At 33.3% G+C, this 19,592-nt stretch overlaps 1 protein-coding gene across 1 annotated transcript in view; it reads left to right on the top strand.

Annotated features, from left to right (window-relative positions):
* Positions 1-2,002: 2,002 nt before the first annotated feature.
* The window catches only part of NBEA (neurobeachin), a 438,994-nt gene continuing 421,404 nt past the window's right edge, over positions 2,003-19,592 (top strand). Inside the window, 2 exon segments of the mRNA XM_008575128.1 lie at positions 2,003-2,213; positions 4,504-4,630. Coding sequence (XP_008573350.1) covers positions 2,024-2,213; positions 4,504-4,630 — 317 coding nt within the window. The 5' untranslated portion in view covers positions 2,003-2,023.

The raw sequence follows: 19,592 nt of genomic DNA, 5'->3' as shown, positions 1-19,592 counted from the left end.
AAGTTTCATCTTGTTTTCTTATCACATACCTTCAGATTTTTAAAAATTATAATATTTTTTTTTCTCTTTTACTATAATTTTCTAATCTTGTAGCCTTTCCTTATGATTTGTTTTTCATAACTACTGTCATCTTAACTGTTCTTTTATGGTCATGAGACTGTTTGTCATTATTCTTGAAATGTGGTGCCTATAACTGCACATAGGATTTTGTTTAAGAGGAATGACAATGGCAGGATTATTGCTTCTTTCTATCTAGGTACTGCTGCTGATGGAGACATAGACTACATCAACCCTTTTGGGAGCCATAGCAATGCTAATAATAGCCAAAATGTATTAACCGCTTACAATATTCTAGGTAGTGTGCTAAGCATTTTATATGCATTGTCTTCTTTTATCATTGTAACAATCTTATGAGGTATAAACTATGCACCCCATTTCAATGGGGAGGAGAATGGAGCTTAGAGAGATTTATATGCACAATACTACATAGTTAATAGGTATTGGAAGTAGAATTCTAACCCAGGTCTACATGACATTAAAAACTGGGCTTTTAACTGCTGTGCCACTATATTTATATACCATGGCATACTATCAAACTCTGTTGAGTTTGCTGTCAATGAAATGTCTGGAGTCTTTCACATCAATTGCTATTAATTCAATGCTTTCAGGTGTTTTTAGTAGGCCAGCACTTAATGTTTTTGTGTTCTATTTATAAGCCATCATTACAGGATTTTGATATATAAATTTTTTTCTCTTATTTATGTAACTTATTTTTTATAATATAACTTATATGTCATAGACTCTACACTGAACAAGATACCAGTAGTAGTCTGTTACAGAGGGTTTGTGCCCCAAATTGGTAATAATCTGTTAATCAGGAATCCTTAGTAATAGTTTTTCCACCATCTACAGATTCATCCCACAGCACTGTCAGTTAGCTTATGTTTCTTTATTTTATCCTTAAGAATTTTTATGGGAGGTAAGAAAAAAGTGTAGTTTCATTAATGACTTACTTTTGAATCAAGTATTGTTGATTTTGTTTTCTTGCTAGACAGACAGTAAAACAGTGCATCTCACATTAGTTTAGAAATTTAGAGAAGAGTTTTGGTGATAAGCCCCAAATATTAGTATCTTCTCCTTTTTGTTTTCTATTGACCTTTATGTAGATCATTGTAATTAGAAACTTTGGGTCCTACAGTTTAGACAGTGGTAATAAATGTTAACATTTATAAGACACCTCATAATTGACAGGTTCCTTTTAAATATACTCTCATTTAGTACTCCAGTTATATGCGAAGTAGGCAACATTAGTCTTGCCATTTTTTCAGTGAGAATCTAAAATTTAAGATCAGACAGCTTGAGAGTGATCCAGTTATCAAGGCATAATCTTCTGATGCCACATCGTATATTCTTTCCACAATGTCACACTGCCTCTCAATAAATGAAGGCATGAGATGAAGACTGGCCATTGTAGGGATTGAAAGCATAATGTGTGCTTTTAGTAATTAGGTAGTTGAGAGTTCAAGGTTGTGTCTGAAGAATTTGACTCCGACATCCATAAAGAAAAAAGAGGAAAGTATCCAGAAAGGGATAATGAAGAAATTTGGGGGGAGCATAAATAAAATTATTTAAGATTGTAGTACCTTTGGTCACAAAAAAGTTTCAAGTTCAGTTGTCTCTCAATATTCACAGGCGATATGTTCCAGGACCTCCTGTGCAGATACCAAAATCTGTGGATGCTCAAATCCCTGATAGAAAATGGCATACTATTTGCATATATCCATCCTATGCACATCCTCCTGTATGCCCCAGATTCTACATAAATGTTTGCCAAATGAATTTTAGTAGTCAATACACTTTAAAATATATCTTTAATGTCCACATCCTTTTCACCAATGAACTTGGGCTCAGGAATTTAATATTTTTTAAAAATATTAAAGTAAAGAAAGAGAGAGAAAAAAGGAAATTTGATAATTGACCATGTGGATCTGCCATAACAGTATTAGAGATCATCTTAAAATTCATGTTTGTTATCTTCTGTCATTTCTTTCTTTGCAGAAGTGTGGTGGTGCCTGTGAAGAAGCCTCCTCCAGGTAGCTTAGCTGTAACCACTGTGGGAGCCACTACTGTTGGAAGTGGACTGCCAACAGGCAGTACCTCTAATATATTTGCTGCTACTGGAGCTACACCAAAAAGTATGATTAATACAACAGGTATTGTCCTTATATATTTTTGTGATACCTCATCTTTTTCTTTCTGTTTTCTATATCTTCATTTTTCTGCTTATTTGATCTTAATTAAAATACCCTGATCATTTAAGACTATCTTAATCCTTAAGAAGGTTGTAATTTGTTATGATTTTTCAGAATTTGTCTGTAGTTTTAGGGTGCTTTTTTTAGTGGTCATTTTAGAGGACAATACTGGTTCCTGTTTTGAGTCTTCTCAAAACACAGTGTTATTTACTCACAGATTAAAATCATATTACTGAAATATATTTGGGGAGCAAAAGAAAATTTGAACATTTAAGTTTGATATGTAAAAATCAGTAAGTTGTATCAAGAATATCAAGATGTACTAAAATGTTAGTGACACTAAAAATGTTAGTGACAGAAAATAGATTTGGTGACATTTACTGGTTTAATCTTAATGTATATTCGTTCCTGAATCACTTAAGGAAGGGCAGAGCTCCCCTAACAACGTTGACAACATGCAAGCACCTCAACTTGATAAAAAGTGCATGTGAATAAGAACCATTGTTTGACACTGAATTAATTTATATACTTAGATTACAATCGTATCCAATTCATCGTCCAACAATTTCCTAATGATTCTAGGAACAAAAAATTCAAAACACTACAAATTATAAAAGCCTGCCTAAAATAACCTTTTTTTCTTTTGTAAATTTCCAGAAATGTTCCTGTTTATTATTAGCTAAATAAATCCTTACCCAAATCTTTGTGATTCCATTTTAGGTATTTATACAACGCAAGATGATACCTGACTTTTCTTCCCTGACTATAGTAGCCTTCTCTTCTCCAAACTGTATAGCCTTGAACTTTTCCATTTATTATCATTACTTAGATTCTTCCCATTTTTATTAATTTTGTAGCTCTTCTTTGTGCTTTCTGTATCTATCTTGTTTATCATACCACCTGAGTCTGACATATCATGAACAACACATTTATGGGGTTGTAGTAAGTAGAATGTACTCTATTAAACATATTTATATTAGCAAATGAACATCATTAATGGTATTGTGTTAAAGAATATAACATCTTTTATTTATTTATATTATAAATAAATATTTATATCTGGCTTGTCTGAAGACCTTAATAAGTCTTTCTTTTCAGTAACACAGTTTTATTTTTTATATTCATGTGGCTTTCTAGAAATAGGGATAAAACTGTTTTTCTTTTACCAAGGTATATACCCAAAAAGTGCTAAGGTTTTTAAAATATGCCGATCTAGTAGGAAAAAAAAATCTACAGTTACTGTTGTTTATTGAATAAAGTCCTTATTTTTGTTAAAAGTTAGATAAACAAAAAATTAAATCACTTGTTTTTTATCTTTATATGAGACAAGTTATGATGATTTCATTTAATTTCTATTTAAAGAATTAATAGATTAACAATAGATTTTGAAAATGATGGTAGCAAGAGATGTAGTGATAGTGTAAAGTATATAATACTACAATGAAAAATAAAAAGTAATAAACCTCCTCCTTCGAAATATGTATATGTATGTATGTGTGTGTGCGTGTGTGTGTGTATAAATATATGTAAATGTAAATTGTGGGCCAACTTCTAAACTGGCACATGGGTGCTGTAAAATCTTATAGTGGAAATGCCAGTAATCAATTCAGTGTTATGGGAATTAGTATAAGATATAATAATATTTAGGAACACTAGATGTCCCTCGACTCCATGCCTGTTAAATATACTTACATAGTATATTATAGAGAAATACGTTCTAAAATGATATCATCATTGTTGAGGAAAACTCGTTATTTTAAAATCAGGTACAGTTTTGCTCATTATAGCTCCTTTTAAGCAATCACTTTAAGAAAATGAGCATTTATGCTGTAGTGCCACAAATTTATGCTCCGACAGTTCATTGTAAACTAAGTCTTAGATGAACACTAAAAATATTACAACATAGCAATAAAAAGAGATAAATTTTTCACATTTAAATTTACATTGTTTTGTCAGCCTCATTTTATCTAAAATTTTTCATTCATTGATGTCTTTTATTTGTACCCCATGTGTAATATGTAGTTTTGTTACATTAACATGAGTAAATGACCTGGATTTTAATGCAACAGCTGTTAATTTAAAATTATAAAAAAGTCTTTGTATACTAATGGCCAAATGATTTTTAATTGTAAAATTCTGTTTTGAATTACAAATGAGTAATTTTTTCAAAATTAGGTAGTAATGACATAATTAAAATTATTTTGGTAAATAAATTTATGTTCAAGGCTAAAAATTATTATTTTGGGAACAGGTGCCGTGGATTCAGGGTCCTCCTCCTCTTCCTCCTCTTCTAGTTTTGTGAATGGTGCTACCAGCAAAAACCTTCCAGCTGTACAAACTGTTGCTCCAATGCCAGAAGATTCAGCTGAAAACATGAGGTATGCATAAGTATTTGTTTCTTACTTGTTTTACTTTTTCCTTTTTTAATGTTGTGAAAAAATATACAAAAAATACAAAGATATAGTAAGAATTCTTTGGAATATAGGTTAATTATATATTTTGTGATTACATTTCATAATTATTGTTTTGATATTTTGGGCTAGTCTTGTATAAAAATCAGTGTCATTATATTTCAGAGTCTATTCCGAATCAGGGTTACTGTATTTCAGTCTAACCTGAAACATATTGAGTGATTTTAAAACATTGACTGCTGAGGTGACCAGTTAGCTCACTTGGGAGAGTGTGGTGCTGATCACAACCAAGATTGAGGGTTTGGATCCCCACACCAACCAACCACCAAAGAAAAAAAAATAGATGAAACGTTGCTTGGTAAAAAACTGATAAAACATTGTAATCCATTGCAATATAGTGCATGTACATGTTACTGTTTCCAATAAAAGTTAAAACATGCACAAATAGTAAAATGATAAAATTGGGCCTTTAGGGAGGATGATGAAAATTTTAAAATATAAACTTCCGAAATAAATCTGCAAAGTTATACGTAACATATCATTGGAACAATAGCCAAATATTATCCTGTCTATCATGATTAAAAAACATTTCTAGAAAGGACTAGCCTTCATTCTTGGGGTTAAATCATATATGTGCACATGCACATGCACAAACACACATGCATATGTATTCACATTTTTTATAGAATTATAGCACAAATACAGAGTATGAAAGCTCAGTGAAAGAATGAACATGCTTATGTTACTATCATCTGTCAGGAAATAAATTGTTACAAGTACCTTAGTAACCCCCACCTTGTGCTGCTTTCCCAATTGCTATTCTTGCTACTCTTCAAATTCCCCACACTGACTTTTGATACTAGGATAGTCTTGTCTTTTTTGAATTTTGTATAAATGTAAGTACACCATATGTATTCCTTTGTCTCTGGCTTCTTTTGTTCAACATTATGTTTATGAGATTCATCCACTTTGCGTGTAGCAATAGTTCATTTTTATTTATGTATTTATGTATTTATTTATTTATTTATTTATTTGTCCTTTTTGAGACCGGCTGCACCGCGCTCAGCCTGTGAGCACTGTGAGCGCACTGGTCATCCCTATATAGGATCTGAACCTGCGGCGGGAGCGCAGCAGTGCTCCCGAGTGCGCCATGGGCTCAGCCCTTTATTTTATTTTTAATCCTTTGTGTGCGTATACTACAATTTATTAATCCATTTAACTAATGATGGGTGTTTGAATTTTTTCATTTTTAGCTATTATAAATAATGCTGCTATGTAGAGAATAATGCCATTTGTAATTATTGTGGGTGCACTATTGTTATGTGGGTGTACTACACATTAGTTTGCATATCTGTTGGGTAAATGACTTGGAGTGAAATGCTGATTCATAGTGTTTGTATATGTTCATTTTTACTAAGTAATGTCAAATGGTTTTCCAAAGTGGTTATATAAGTTTAGTAACTCAGCAGGGAATATGAGAGTTCCTGTTGTTTCATATCTTTGACAGGACTTAGTACTGTCTCTTTTATTTTAGGTAGAAGTATATTGGTAATCCATTGTCTTTTTAGTTTGCATTTTACTGATGATTAATGAGGTTGAGTACTTTTAAAAATATATACAGATCTTTTGATTTTCCTGTTTTGTGATTTGCCTGTTGAAATCTCTTGCCCGTTTAATAAAACAATTGAGTTGTTTTGTCTTTTTCTTCTTAATTTGTAAAACTTATTGATGCATTTTGAAAATGAGCCCTTTGGTGATTATATGTCATGCATGTATCTTCTCCCATTCTTTGGCTTTTTTTATTGTTTCCTATATGGTCTCTTTTGATCAACAGAAGTTGTAAATTTTAATGAAATTCAATTTATCAATTTTTTATGGGTGCTTTTTGTGTTGTAGAAGTGTTCGCGCATATTTTCTCTACCTTGTCTTCAGGCTGCTTTATTCTTTGCTTTTTATATTTAGATGTATAGTCCATCTAGAATTAACTTTTGTGACTATAATGAGGTAGGATTAATATGGACATGGAGATAACCTAGCACTATTTATTTGAAAGACTCTTATTTCCCCATGCTTTGCCACTTTTGCACAGAATAAGTGTTCATATATACTCGATTACGGTTTGGCACTTAATTCTGTTCCATTCATCTCTTTGTCTATCCTGCCACACTGTCACAATTAGCTTTAGATTTAATAAAGAACAGTATCAGTTTGTGAGGTCTTTCCACCTTATCTTTTTCCTCAAAGAAGGCTGAGCTATTCTTGATGCTTTGCATTTCCATTTAAATCTCAGAATCAGTTTGTCAATATTCACTTTGAAAACAACTTGCTAGGGTTTTTGTAAGGAATAGAATCTTTAGGTCTGTTGCAACTGGGGTTATATTGTTTATTGATTTCTTTTATTGTGTCTTCCAAACTATGATCATCACATGTTCCTTCCATTTCTTTAGATTTTCTTATGTTTTTTCCCAGTGATGATTTTTAGTTTTCTATGTAGAAGTCTTACATGTTTCTCATTTGATTTATTCGATCATCACATGTTCCTTCCATTTCTTTAGATTTTCTTATGTTTTGTCCCAGTGATGATTTTTAGTTTTCTATGTAGAAGTCTTACATGTTTCTCATTTGATTTATTCTTGGGAATTTAATATTTTGTATTTGTGTCTTTTATTCTCAGGTTAGTTTTTGGATTAACTTTATAGAGAACTTTGGTTTATGTTGCTTAGACTCAATACAAAACACCCACCCTGAGTGTACATTTTAATCAGTTTTGGTCAGTTTATATGCCCATACAAACACCACCACAATCAAGACAGAATATGTCTGTCACCCCAGAAAGTTCCCTATTGCCCCACTCATAATTCACCCCCATCCTACCCTAGGCAAACACTTATGTGCTTTTAACCCTGTAACTTAGATTTGTCTTTTCAAGGTTTCACATAGATGGAAAAATACAGTAAACACTTTTTTCTGTCTTCCTTCACCCAGCTTAATGATTTTGATTCATCTATGTCTTTTTGTTTATGAGTAGTCCATTCCTTTTTATTGCTAAGTATTATTCCATTATATGGCATCCCACAATTTATCTGTTCACCTACTGATAGACATCTGGGTTTTTCCAGTTTGTAGCAATTATAAATAATAATTCTATGGAAATTTAAGTACAAACATTGGCATGGACATATGTTTTCATTTCTCTTGAGTAAACAACTAAGATTAAAATTGCTGATTGAATAGTAAGTATATGCTTAACTTTATAAGAAATTGCTGAGCTGTTTTGCAAGATAGTTGAGTCATTTTATATTCCTGTCAGCAATGTGTGCAAGTTCTGTTTGTTCTTCATTCTTGTCAACACTTGGTATTGTCAGTCTTTTTAATTTTAGATTTTATAATGTCTGGGTGATCGTATCTTGTTTGATTTTGTTTCCCATTCCCTAATAAAATGATGAGTATTTTAATAATGATGAGTATTTTTTTATGTGCTTATGGGCCACTGAAATCTTTTGCTATTTTTAAAAAAATGTGTTGTTTTTCTTATTGTGAGAGTTCTTTATATATATTCTGCAAATATGTTCTTTGTTGGATATATGCATTCCAAAATTCTTTTGTTTGATTCTGTAATTTATATTATCATTTTCTTAACAGTATTCAGAACAGTAAGTTTCTAATTTTGATAAAGTCCATTTTCTCAGATAGTTTCTTATTTTCTGATTTATGCCTTTTGTGTTTAACTGTTTCAGTACCATTGAAGTATCTTGGCACATTTGTTTAAAATCAATTGACCACCTTTTGTGTAGGTCTATTTCTGGGCTCCATTCTACTCTATAACCTTTATGCCAATATTGCATTGTCTTATTTTTTAATTTTTTAAATTTATATTGAAACATAATTGATCATACATATTTTTGGAGTACAGCATTGACTACCATCACCTGTGTACAAGTGTTGATCAAATAAACATTATTAGCATATTCATTATTTCAAATTGTAAATATTCTTTATGCCCCTTTCTCAATCTCTCTCCAACCTCCTTCTCCCCCACCACCCAACTCTGGTGACCACAGATTTGTTCTCTCCTCTGAATGATCAACATTATTGTGGGTTTTTCTTTCTTTCCCTTCCTTCCTTCCTTCCTTCCTTCCTTCCTTCCTTCCTTCCTTCCTTCCCTCCCTCGCTCCCTCCCTCCTTCCTTTCTTTCTTTTTCTCCTTCTTTCTTTTCCGTTTGGAGGGAAAATCAAGTCACTTATGAAAAGTTTCTTTATGATATGACATTGTAGAGGCAGAGGCATTTTGAAAGTTTTGAAGGTGAGCGGAAGGGACTCCAAAAGGTGAAGGAGAGATACAATGGAAAGGCCCATCATCCATTCTTGTTACAGCAGAGATTAGCTTCACCTGCACAACCTTAACCAAGAAATTCTTCGATGGCATCAAGAAGAAAATGCAGTGATATTCCCAAATGTCCTTGAGTGAGCCACCATTTACTGGCTATGTACAATGCTGCATGTTAAAATAAATTTTACATCTGAGGCATTGTGAATCCAAAACAGGGTATTTCAAAAAGTTCATGGAAAAATAAAATTAAAAGATAATATACGTCTTTTCATGAACTTTTTGAAGTACCTTCGTATGTGCCACATTAATCCTTAGTGTCACTTGCTTTTTAAAAATTTTAGTCTAGATCCCAATACAAAAGTGTTCTAACAAAGCAGCATTTGTATAGTGCGTATAAGGAAAAGCCTGAGGAAATCAGGTGCTTATGTGGGGTCTTTAGAATACATTCATGAATCTTAGTGCATTTATTTTTTATTCAGTGATCATTAATTATGTATCTGCATCATGTGCACTGTATTAGACTCTTAAAGATGAGGAAGTATATTTGGCCACCCCTCTCTCATCCTCTGAAATCCTAGCAACCACTGATTTTTTTTTCATTGCCTCAAACATTTCTCATTCTTTGTGTTGGAAACATTCAGAATCCTCTCTTCTAGCTAACAGAAACTATATGATAAATTGTTGTTAATTATAGTCACTCTACAGTGCTGTAGAACAATAGCTAATATTCCTCTTATCTAGCTGTACTTTAGTATCTGTTAAACAACCTCTCACTATCTCCGCTCCCTCCTACTCTTCCAGCCTCTGTTAACTGCCATTCTACTCTCTCCTTCTATGTGATCAACTTTTTTAGTTTCCACATATGAGTGAGAGAACATATGTTATTTCTTTTTCTGTTCCTGGCTTACTTCACTTAACAAAGTGTCCTCCAGGCTCAACCATATTGCAGCAAAAGACAAGATTTCATTTTTTTTTTTTTTATGGCTGAATTGTATTCGTTGTGTATATATACACATTTTCTTTAATCGTTCAACTGCTTTTAGCTTTTCCCCATTCGGTATATTAGCTGTTGGTGTGTCATATATGACCTTTATTGTGTAGAGGAATGTACCTTCTATGCTTAATTTGCTTTTATCATGAAGCATTGTTGAATTTTATCAAATGCTTTTAGATCACTTTTTTACTTTTGGGCTTTGAGAGTTCTTTATATGTTCCAGGTACAAGTCCTTTTTTAGCCATGTGGTATTTTCTCCCAGACTAGATGTTGTTCCATCCTTCTAACAGAGACTGGCAGACATTTTTTATTTTTATTTTTTGAAGTCTTAACTTGTCCAGTTACCTTGTATGGATTATGCTTTTGGTGTTATGTCTAAGAACACTACACTAAGTCCTACTTCCTTAAGTTTTCTCCTATGTTTTCTATAAAGTTTGTGGTTTTACTTATAAGTAGTTTTACTTTTAAGTATATGATCCATTTTCAGCTAATTTTTGTAGGTATGAGGTTGAGGCTCATATTTTTGCCTGTGAATGTCCATTTGCTCCAGCAGCATTTGTTCATATGGCTGAATTGTATGCTAATCCTACCTTATGAGGCATGTTTTTCAGATCATTTAAGTCAAGTCTAGAGTAGCCTTTATTCTTTGACAATTTTACTGCACTTACAAAGTGTGGACTTCCTGGGTTTTCTCCTGAATGCTCAGTGTTTTTTATGAGGCCGTGTCTTTCTGGCTGGGGGGAAAGCAGACAATTCCCAGCTACAGAAATGTTTGTGTTAAGACTCCTTAATAATTGTTCTTTCCTTAGAAATTGTTCTATGCTAGCCTTCTGAGCCTTCAGGCTTCACATATGTAGACTGCTATTCAGTCAATGACTCAATTTTCTGGAATTGTTTCCCTTTAAAGTGCTTTCCTCTCAGTGACTCTGTCCTGCAAATTCTACTGACCTTGGCCTCTTTGAACTACAGTCTCAGTCTTGTCAACTCAGAAATATTGCTGGGCTCTGTATGTGCTATAATCTGGGAAATACCTCCATGGAGCAAATGGGGATGATGGAGGGTTGCCTCATTTGTTTCTCCTTAGCATTCATGGTCTTGTGCTGCCTGTATTGGTCCAGTGTTTTACTGTTAGTGTTTTTTTCTTTCTTTCCTTCCTCCCTCCTTCTCTTTTTTTGATAAGTTTTGGTAGGGACTAATCAATTTTATTTGTATTGTCAAAAAACAAACATTCACTAAAGAGAAATAACAAGAAAATGTTAGGTTGAGGGTTATACATTGTTAATTTTCACTAGTTTAATTGTCAAACATCAGTATGCATCAGAATAAGATGGAGGGCTTCTTAAAACACTAATTTCTGTGTCTTAATCCAAGAGTTCTGATTCACTAGGGCTTCAGTAGGGCATGAGAACCTGCATCTCTAGCAGGTTCCTAGATGTATTAATCAGGGTTCTATAGAGAAACAGAAACCAACAGGATGCTTACATACATAAATGCATATGCACATGTGCACATGCATGCATGCTCATGTGATTTACTATAAGAATTTAGCTGATATGATTATGGAGGCGGAGAATTCCCAAGAACTGGAGTCAGTAAGCTGGAGAGCTGATGTGTNATGATTATGGAGGCGGAGAATTCCCAAGAACTGGAGTCAGTAAGCTGGAGAGCTGATGTGTAGTTCTAGTTTGAGTTCAAAGGTCTGAGAACCAGGAGAGCCAATGATGTAAGTTCCAGTTCAGTGGCTGACTGGGTTGAGACCAAGAAATCTCATTTTCAAACTGATTGGATTCAGTTTGAATCCAATAACAGTAGACCAATGTCTTAGCTCAGTCAGGCAGAAGGAGTTCCCTATTACTCAGACTTTTTGTTCTTCAATTGATTAGATAAAGCTCACCTACATGAAGGAGGGCAATCTGCTTTACTCAGTACCAATTCAAATGTTAATCGTCTTAAGAAATAGAGTCAAACCCAGAATACTGTTTGACCAAATGTCTGGGTACCCTTTGTCAAAGTGACATGTAAAATTAACCATTACACTAGATGATACTGATGCAACTGGTCCAGAGAACACACTTTGAGAAATAGTGTATTCATCAGATTATAACATTCATCCTTGATTTGTCAAAGTCCTCTTCCAAGACAATGCATGGACCTTCATATAGTTTAACTTCATTTACCCCAAATTTTGTACATATACATGTTACATATTTATGCATGTATATGTGTATGTGCACATCTTAAATTTTAAACCCCACAGGAAAGTATGATTATTATTTTATTGGTCAACATCTATTTAGATTTACCCACATTTATTATTTTTTGTTGCTCATTATTCCTTTGTGAATGTCTGGCTTCCACTTGGTATCATTTTCCTTCTTGAAGAACACTTCTTAGTATTTCATTTAGTACAGGCCTACCACTCATGAATTCTCTAAGTTCTTGCATGTCTAAAAATCTTTGAAATTCACCTTTATGTTTTGAAAGATATTTTGGACCGATATAAAGTTCTTGGTTGGCAATTATTTTCTTTTAGAGCTTTAAAGATATTACTCCTTGCTTTTTGGCTTTTATTTCTATGTTTATAAATTTTTTTTTTAAGTTAATTGCCAATCTTGTTGTTGTTTATGTGGTCAACTCCACCCTACCTCCCACCCACCGAGCATCTGCTTTTAAGATTTTCTCTGTCATTGTTTTTTAGCAGTTTTACTATGATATACTCAGGTGCTGCAGTTTTTCTTTGTATTTATCCTGCTTGGGATTTGTAGAGCTCCTCAAATCTGAAGTTTGCTAATTTTCATCAGTTTGGGGGAAAAAAAATCCAATTCTCTGCCACAGTTTCTTCAAGTATTGCTTCTGACTCATTTTATCTTTTTTTTTCTGGAACTTGAAGTACACAAGAGTTAGACATTTTTAATATTTCATCTATCTATATTCTTCTCCACCCCCTTTCTCAATGATTCTTAGCATTTTCTTTTAACCTGTAGTCCACTTTGCTAATGCTCTCTTTAGGTGTATCTAATGTTCTTAGTTCTTAATTTCAACTTTTTGTTAGTAGTAGAATTTCCATTTGACTTTTTTATAGTTTAATATTCTCTTCCTATTGTCTATTTTGTTTTAAATTTTTAGGAATGTAAATATAGTTACCCTAAAGTATTTGTATCATTATTTGGCTTTCTCTGGATCTGTCTTTATGATTTTGTGTTTCTTTTGGTATTCAATAATATCTTCTAGGCTGCTTTTGTGTCTTCTTCTATTTATTATTATTATTGTTGTTGTTGTTGTTGTGTGAAGAACTTTATAGTATCTGAAAGACTGTAAAGATAATATGAAGGTACAAAATGGTGTTTTCTTTTGGTGTTTCTGGTAAGAACTGTAGGCAGTGACAATACTAGATGACCTTAATGCATTCAAGGTTAGAGGGCCAGTCTTTTTCTGGTTTACCACTGCTCTAATGTGTAGTTCTTCAGGGTCCCAACTTAAATCTTAAGGGATTTTCTAAGCTCTTCCCCATTTGGTAGGTTCTGATCTTTCATTAAAATTTTTGTTCAGCTTTTGAGTCATTCAACTGCTCTTCTAAAATATGTCCATGGGAGAAGTCACCAAAATGACTTTCTTAGAGTTTCTTCTTCTTCAGGATCATGGTCAAATAATTGATCCCTGTCTTAACTCTTCATTGCCCTCAATGAGGTGTGTTTTTTTTTTTTTTTCCTTTTTGTCTTTTTTACTGACTGGTAACGGGATCGCAACCCTCGGTGTCGCGCCCGTACTGGGGACCGGCAACGGGATTGCAATCCTCGGTGTTGCGCCTGCGCCGCGCTCAGCCAGTGAGCTGGAACTGGTCACCACATGGGATCCGAACCCTCGGCGGGAGCGCCGCCACGCTCCCAAGCGGCGCACTGTCCAGTGCGCCACTGGGTCAGCCCAATGAGGTGTTTTTTGTTTTGATTTGTTTTTTTATTCAGCTTTTTTAGTTGTTCTCAGCAGCTTGTTATTAAAGGTGGAAATCCAACTTATTTTTATATAGCTAGTTTGTTTATCATCAGTTTGTTTGGATATATCATTTTGTATTTGATGGACTGTAATAAACATCACAATGGCTTAGGTTTTTTTAATCACTGATTTTCAGTGAATTATGTCAGATCTATTTATTTTAATTTTAAATTAAATCATAGAAAAATTTAATTTTCTTTTAATTTTTAAGTTGTAAAACACTGAGTCAAATATAAATGATAAAATCTCATTCAATTAAACATTTTTAATGCTTTACATGGCATTCTTTATTTTAATGAAGGGTTTTAATGGTAATTCTTTTTTCTTCCTTTCTTTAAACTTCTCTACATGTTTATATTTAAAGAAGGTTTTTCTTAGACAACGTATCAATGGATCCTGCTTTTTAAAAAAAATCTATTTGAGAAATCTTTATTTACAGTGTTTTAGATCATTTTCATTTAATGTAATTACTTATACACTTTGATTGCTACGAATGTGGTAGCTGTTTTCTAAAAAACTGTTGTTTTCCGTCTGTCCTTTATTTTCTTTTTCCTCTTTCTATGCCTTCTTTTGGGATAATGGAGTTATTATTGTTATTCCAATTTCTCTCCAACATTGAATTATTGTTTATTTATCTTTTAAACCTTTTTCAGGGGTTTTCCTAGGGCTTACAGTATAAATTCTTAAATTATCACAGTCAGTTTTTAATATTATTATACTGTCTCATGTGTGGTATGGATGCTTATAATGGTTTACTCCTAATCCTCCTTCACATCCTTTGTGTTAATGTTGTCACACATCTTTTGTATGACTTATTAAAAAACAGTACATTACTGATATTTTTGCTCTGGACAGTCAGTTACCTTTTAGAGCAATTAAAAATAAATGATTTTTGTATTTACTTTCATTTATCATTTCCAGCACTCTTCATTTGTTTCTATAAATCTGTTTTTTTCTGATAACATATTTCTTATATTTGACAAACTTTCTTTAAAAGCATTTGTAGTACAAGTCAGCTACATGAATTCTCTCAGTCTTTGTTGTCTCAAAAAGTCTTTATTTTATCTTCATTTCTGAAGGGCTTTTTTAAAAAATTTCTAGTTATAGAATTTTGGGCTTATATTTTTTAAAAATGGATCTCATATCATGTTTGCATAGTTTTTAGTGAGAATGTTATCTTTGTTCCCCTTTATCTAATGTGTCTTTATTTTCCAACTGCCTTCTTTATATTTTCTCATTATATTTGGATTTCAACAGTTTATTATGACACATCAAGGTTAGGTTATTAATTCATTTATTTATTAAAATTTTACTTCGTGTTTTCTGGGCTTCTTGCATCTGTAGTTTCATGACTCATTGTTTTTGGAAAGTTTCTCACTTATTGTCTCCACATACTTCTTTTGCTGTATCTTCTTTCTTTGTATTAGTTTTCTGTTGCTACCATAACAGATTACTACAAATTTAGCAGCTTAAAACAACACTTATTTATTGATTACCTCACAGTTCTGTAGGCTAAAAGTCTATACACAGATCACACTAGGCTGAAATCCAGGTGTTGGCAGGGCTCTGTTCCTTACTGGAGACTCTGGAAGAAAATTTGTTTGAGGGTCATTCAGGTTGTTAGCAGAATTCAATTCTGTATGGCTCTAGGACTTATAGACCTGTCTATCAGGCGCTACCCTTAGCTCATAGAGTTGTTTCTCATTTCCTTGTTTGTGTCCCCTACATAGAACAACAATGGGTCACATTTTTCTTACACTTAGGATTCTCCTGATTTTCCGTTCTGACACATCTTTCCTGCTTTCCTCTCTTGCCATGTTTCTCTGACTCCAGCCAGAGAGTTTTCTGCTTTTCAAAGCTCATGTGATTAGGTTAAGCCCACCTGCATAATCCAGGATAATCTCCCTGTCATAATGTCTCTTACCTTAACTTCATTTGCAGAGTCCCTTTTTCAAAGTAACATAACCTATTGGTAGTTTCCAGGGATGATGCTTTGGGTATCTTTGCGCAGCCGTTATTTGCCATACCACACTTCTTTTTCTGGAATTCCAATCGCATTTGTATAAGGTGATTTGAGACTGTTTTATAGCTCTTGAATGTGAGCACGCTCTTTTTGTCCCCCTCCTTTCTCTCTCTCTCTTTCTCTCTGTCTGTCTCTCCATACACACACACACAATTTTTTTCCCTCTTTAAAAAAAAAATATTTCTATATTTTATTGGCCTATCTTCAACTCATTGATTGATTCCTTGGCTTTATTGAATCTATTAATAAGCTCATTGAAGGCATATTGTCTCTTTTACTGTATTTTTTTATTTCCACCATTGATTCTTTTTTTTTTTTTGCAGTTTCTTGCTTTTGCTGAAATTACTCCTTTGTTAATGCATGTTGTCTACCTTTTCAACTATTAATTAACTCCTAACAAGCTTATTATAGTTAATTTAAATTCTTTGATAGTTCCAACATCTGATTTATTTGTGACTGTGATTGTATTGGTTGATTGCTATGTTTTTTCTTTTTTTGCTTCTTTGTATGTATTGTAATTTTGGGTTAAAACTGGACATTGTGTGTAGGATAGTAGTTAGTGATAATAGTATTTATGCTCAAATGGGCCTGCCTGTCCTTATGCTAGGCCTTTAGTGTCAGGGGTTGAATAATTTTTGCCTGGAGTTGAGCCAGGTTTATGTTTTATTGTTGTTATGGTTCCTCTCAGTCCATCATGGGCTTTGAATTTCTCTACTTTTACTTTGTATTTAGTTAGGTGCTAGCTTATGAGATTGTTTTACTCAGTATGCCTGTTCTACCCTCATTTTTGGGCTTTGACCCTGCACTTCAGAGTTCTCCACATTATAGCTCCTTTTGCAACAGTAGTCTGCTGTTATTTGTTACTGGGTGCCTGCAAGACTGCTGTTCAGGGGCATGGAGTTATTTTCTGTTGTCTTGGTTCTGATGCAGTTTTAGTCAGGTGCTGCCTTGGCTCTTGAAAGCAGGGCTTTTCCAGTGATTCTGCCCATTCCCAAGTGATTGGGGATCTCTCAGTATCAGAGGTCAGAAAGTTTTCCTGACCCTCCTTCAGAGGAGAGGGTTTTCTTCTATTCATTTCCTCCGGCTGCAATAGGCCCTCTCGTGTGCCCTGGAAGTGACAGGGTTTGCTGTCTTTCTCCCAGATGCACAAGTCTTTATTCCAGAGAGGAGATAGGAAAAAGTATGTGGGCAAGGCTTTATATCTTTCCTACAGCAATTAATTCTCGCTCCCTTAGTCTGCAGCAGTGAAGGAAGTTTTTTCAATCTCTCAGGCTACCTCTGGTCTTTCTCATGAGTACTGGTGAGATTTGTGGAGAAGAGCGTGGGAATTGTTGAAAACTCCCCTGGTGTCTGCATCTCTGAGGGTTTTATTCTCTTAAATTAGCCCACACTTGGACTTCACAAATTTATTTTAAAAATTAGCTGAATTATTCTTACCGGATGGTATGGTGCCCACAGTTTCTTCTTCTTGTACTCTACCCAAGTTAAGCAAGTTCTTGCATCCCATGTCTCCATGGAGTTTCCTGTCTTTCTTCAGATTTCAAGGTTAGTTGGTTGTCAAGCAATCTCAGCTCTCTGATGGGTCCTAAGAAAGTTGTACTTTTTTTTTTATCTGCCTTTTTCTTATGATTATTGTGGGAGTGACTCTCTATGGCTTTCTACATCCTAAATAGAAGTTATGTATTTCTTTTTAAAAATTCAAATTCTTAATTGATGATTTTTCAATTTACATTTACAAAAAATATTATGTGAACCAAATACTGTACTAAAAAAAAAAAAACCCTCATTACCTGCTACCGTAAGAAACAAACTCTGACATAAAGCATTGTGTGTAGGTGGTTTACTGGAAATGTTCTTGGTAACACCTATAAAGAAGTGGGAAGGGAAGATTAGTCTTAAGGGAATGTGATGCAACTATAAGAGAGGTCCCAGGCCATTCCGTAGGAAAACTCTTACACTGGAATGGCCCCGGAGATGTCCTCAGCTGAATCAAGTGAGGTGGCCCTTTTTTCTCCTCATTGATCAATGTTTGAATGTGGATGGCTTCTAATGAGGAGGCTCAACCTTGTGTGAAGCAGCTCCCTTCTGGGGAGGGATTTATCTGTGAGCCATCACCTGATGGTCCTCCTCAGAACTTTCCAAGGAATGAAGATCTCTATCCTGAAGGGAGACTGCTGTGAGACACCACAGCTCCTACTACATTAAAATTTCTTTGATGATGTATTAGATTTTTTATTTAGGCTTGTTTATTTATCACTAGGCTTGTTTTTTAGTCTCAGTTAAATTACTTATATTCTCAACTTTATATTTTTATTTCACTGTAGGTAACTTTTGTGTTATTGTATTTGACTAGTTGACTAGAAAGGATGAATTATTTCATTTCAGTTTTCTTTTATTCTCTTTCTGGCTATAAAACAGGCAAGTAACACTTTCCATAAGTGAACTACAAAAATCTTTTATAATTATCTAAAGACATTCCCAAAAGGCATTACATTTCTTAAAACTGGAAAAATGTTTACTTGGAATTTAGTTTTCCATATAAATGAGTAAATTTCTTGCATATGAAAGAATTCTATTTAGCTTCAATTTCTCAGTCTTTAATCTACTTTCTTAACCTTTACATCATGCACTTGAAAATATGTATGATTGTGTTTAGGAGGAATTAGGAGAAAATACCAGTTTTAAGTTTATAAGATCATGGGGAAGGAGAATAAGCAATCATATTTTTCAATATCATGCTTTGCTTAGTGGCTGCAACCCTAGAAATTTAAAGTTTTAAAAAGCTGTTTATCAGAGCGTCACTATGTCACCGATTCTGAGATTTAGGATCCATGTATCATCAGCTATTTAGTATGTTAAATTATCTTTCTTTTTAGAAATTTAGTGAAAACCAGACAAAATATTTAAAGTCGATGTTTGTTAGTTACTAGTTATAATATGTAGCTGATTAAGAATTTAACTTTATAATATATGGTTTTTCTATTATTAATACTCTCCTAATCTTATCTTTTCATCTGTGTTTACTTTAGCAAACTAGTACACTTAACTATATCTACATTTTCTAATTTACATAACAGCATTGATTAATAAAAATCTACCATGAAATTAACTAATGTAATTATTTCTTTCATATCTGTACTATCTCTTTTACATACATTACTTAAGGATATGTAATTATTTTCATTCTATATTTTATTGTTATAACTGCCCATTCTTTTATATGATTGAAGAAATTTAAGAACTTTAATCTACCAAATCAAATTATTAAGTGTTTATTATATTTATAACATTATGCTAAGGACTTAGGAAAATACAAAAAGTTAAAATCAAAAATAAGTAAAAATTATAACTTTATGAACTAGCACAGACATAAGGGAGTTTATTAAAATAGAACTCACAATGTATGTTGTGTCCTAAATAAAAATTATTATGTTTATCTAGAATTCTAAAACAAATAACATGGGGGGAAAAATAAACACTTTGTTATGGATTATATTTATAAGGAGATTTATTTAGACAAGAGATGGAAATCTTACTTTTTTTCACTGATTCATGTACTTATAATCACCATGGCTTTGGATATGTCTTGAAGC

This window comes from Galeopterus variegatus, unplaced genomic scaffold (genome assembly GCF_000696425.1).
Source record: "Galeopterus variegatus unplaced genomic scaffold, G_variegatus-3.0.2 Scaffold1141, whole genome shotgun sequence".
Taxonomy (NCBI): domain Eukaryota; kingdom Metazoa; phylum Chordata; class Mammalia; order Dermoptera; family Cynocephalidae; genus Galeopterus; species Galeopterus variegatus.
This window is presented reverse-complemented; position numbering and strand designations above follow the sequence as displayed.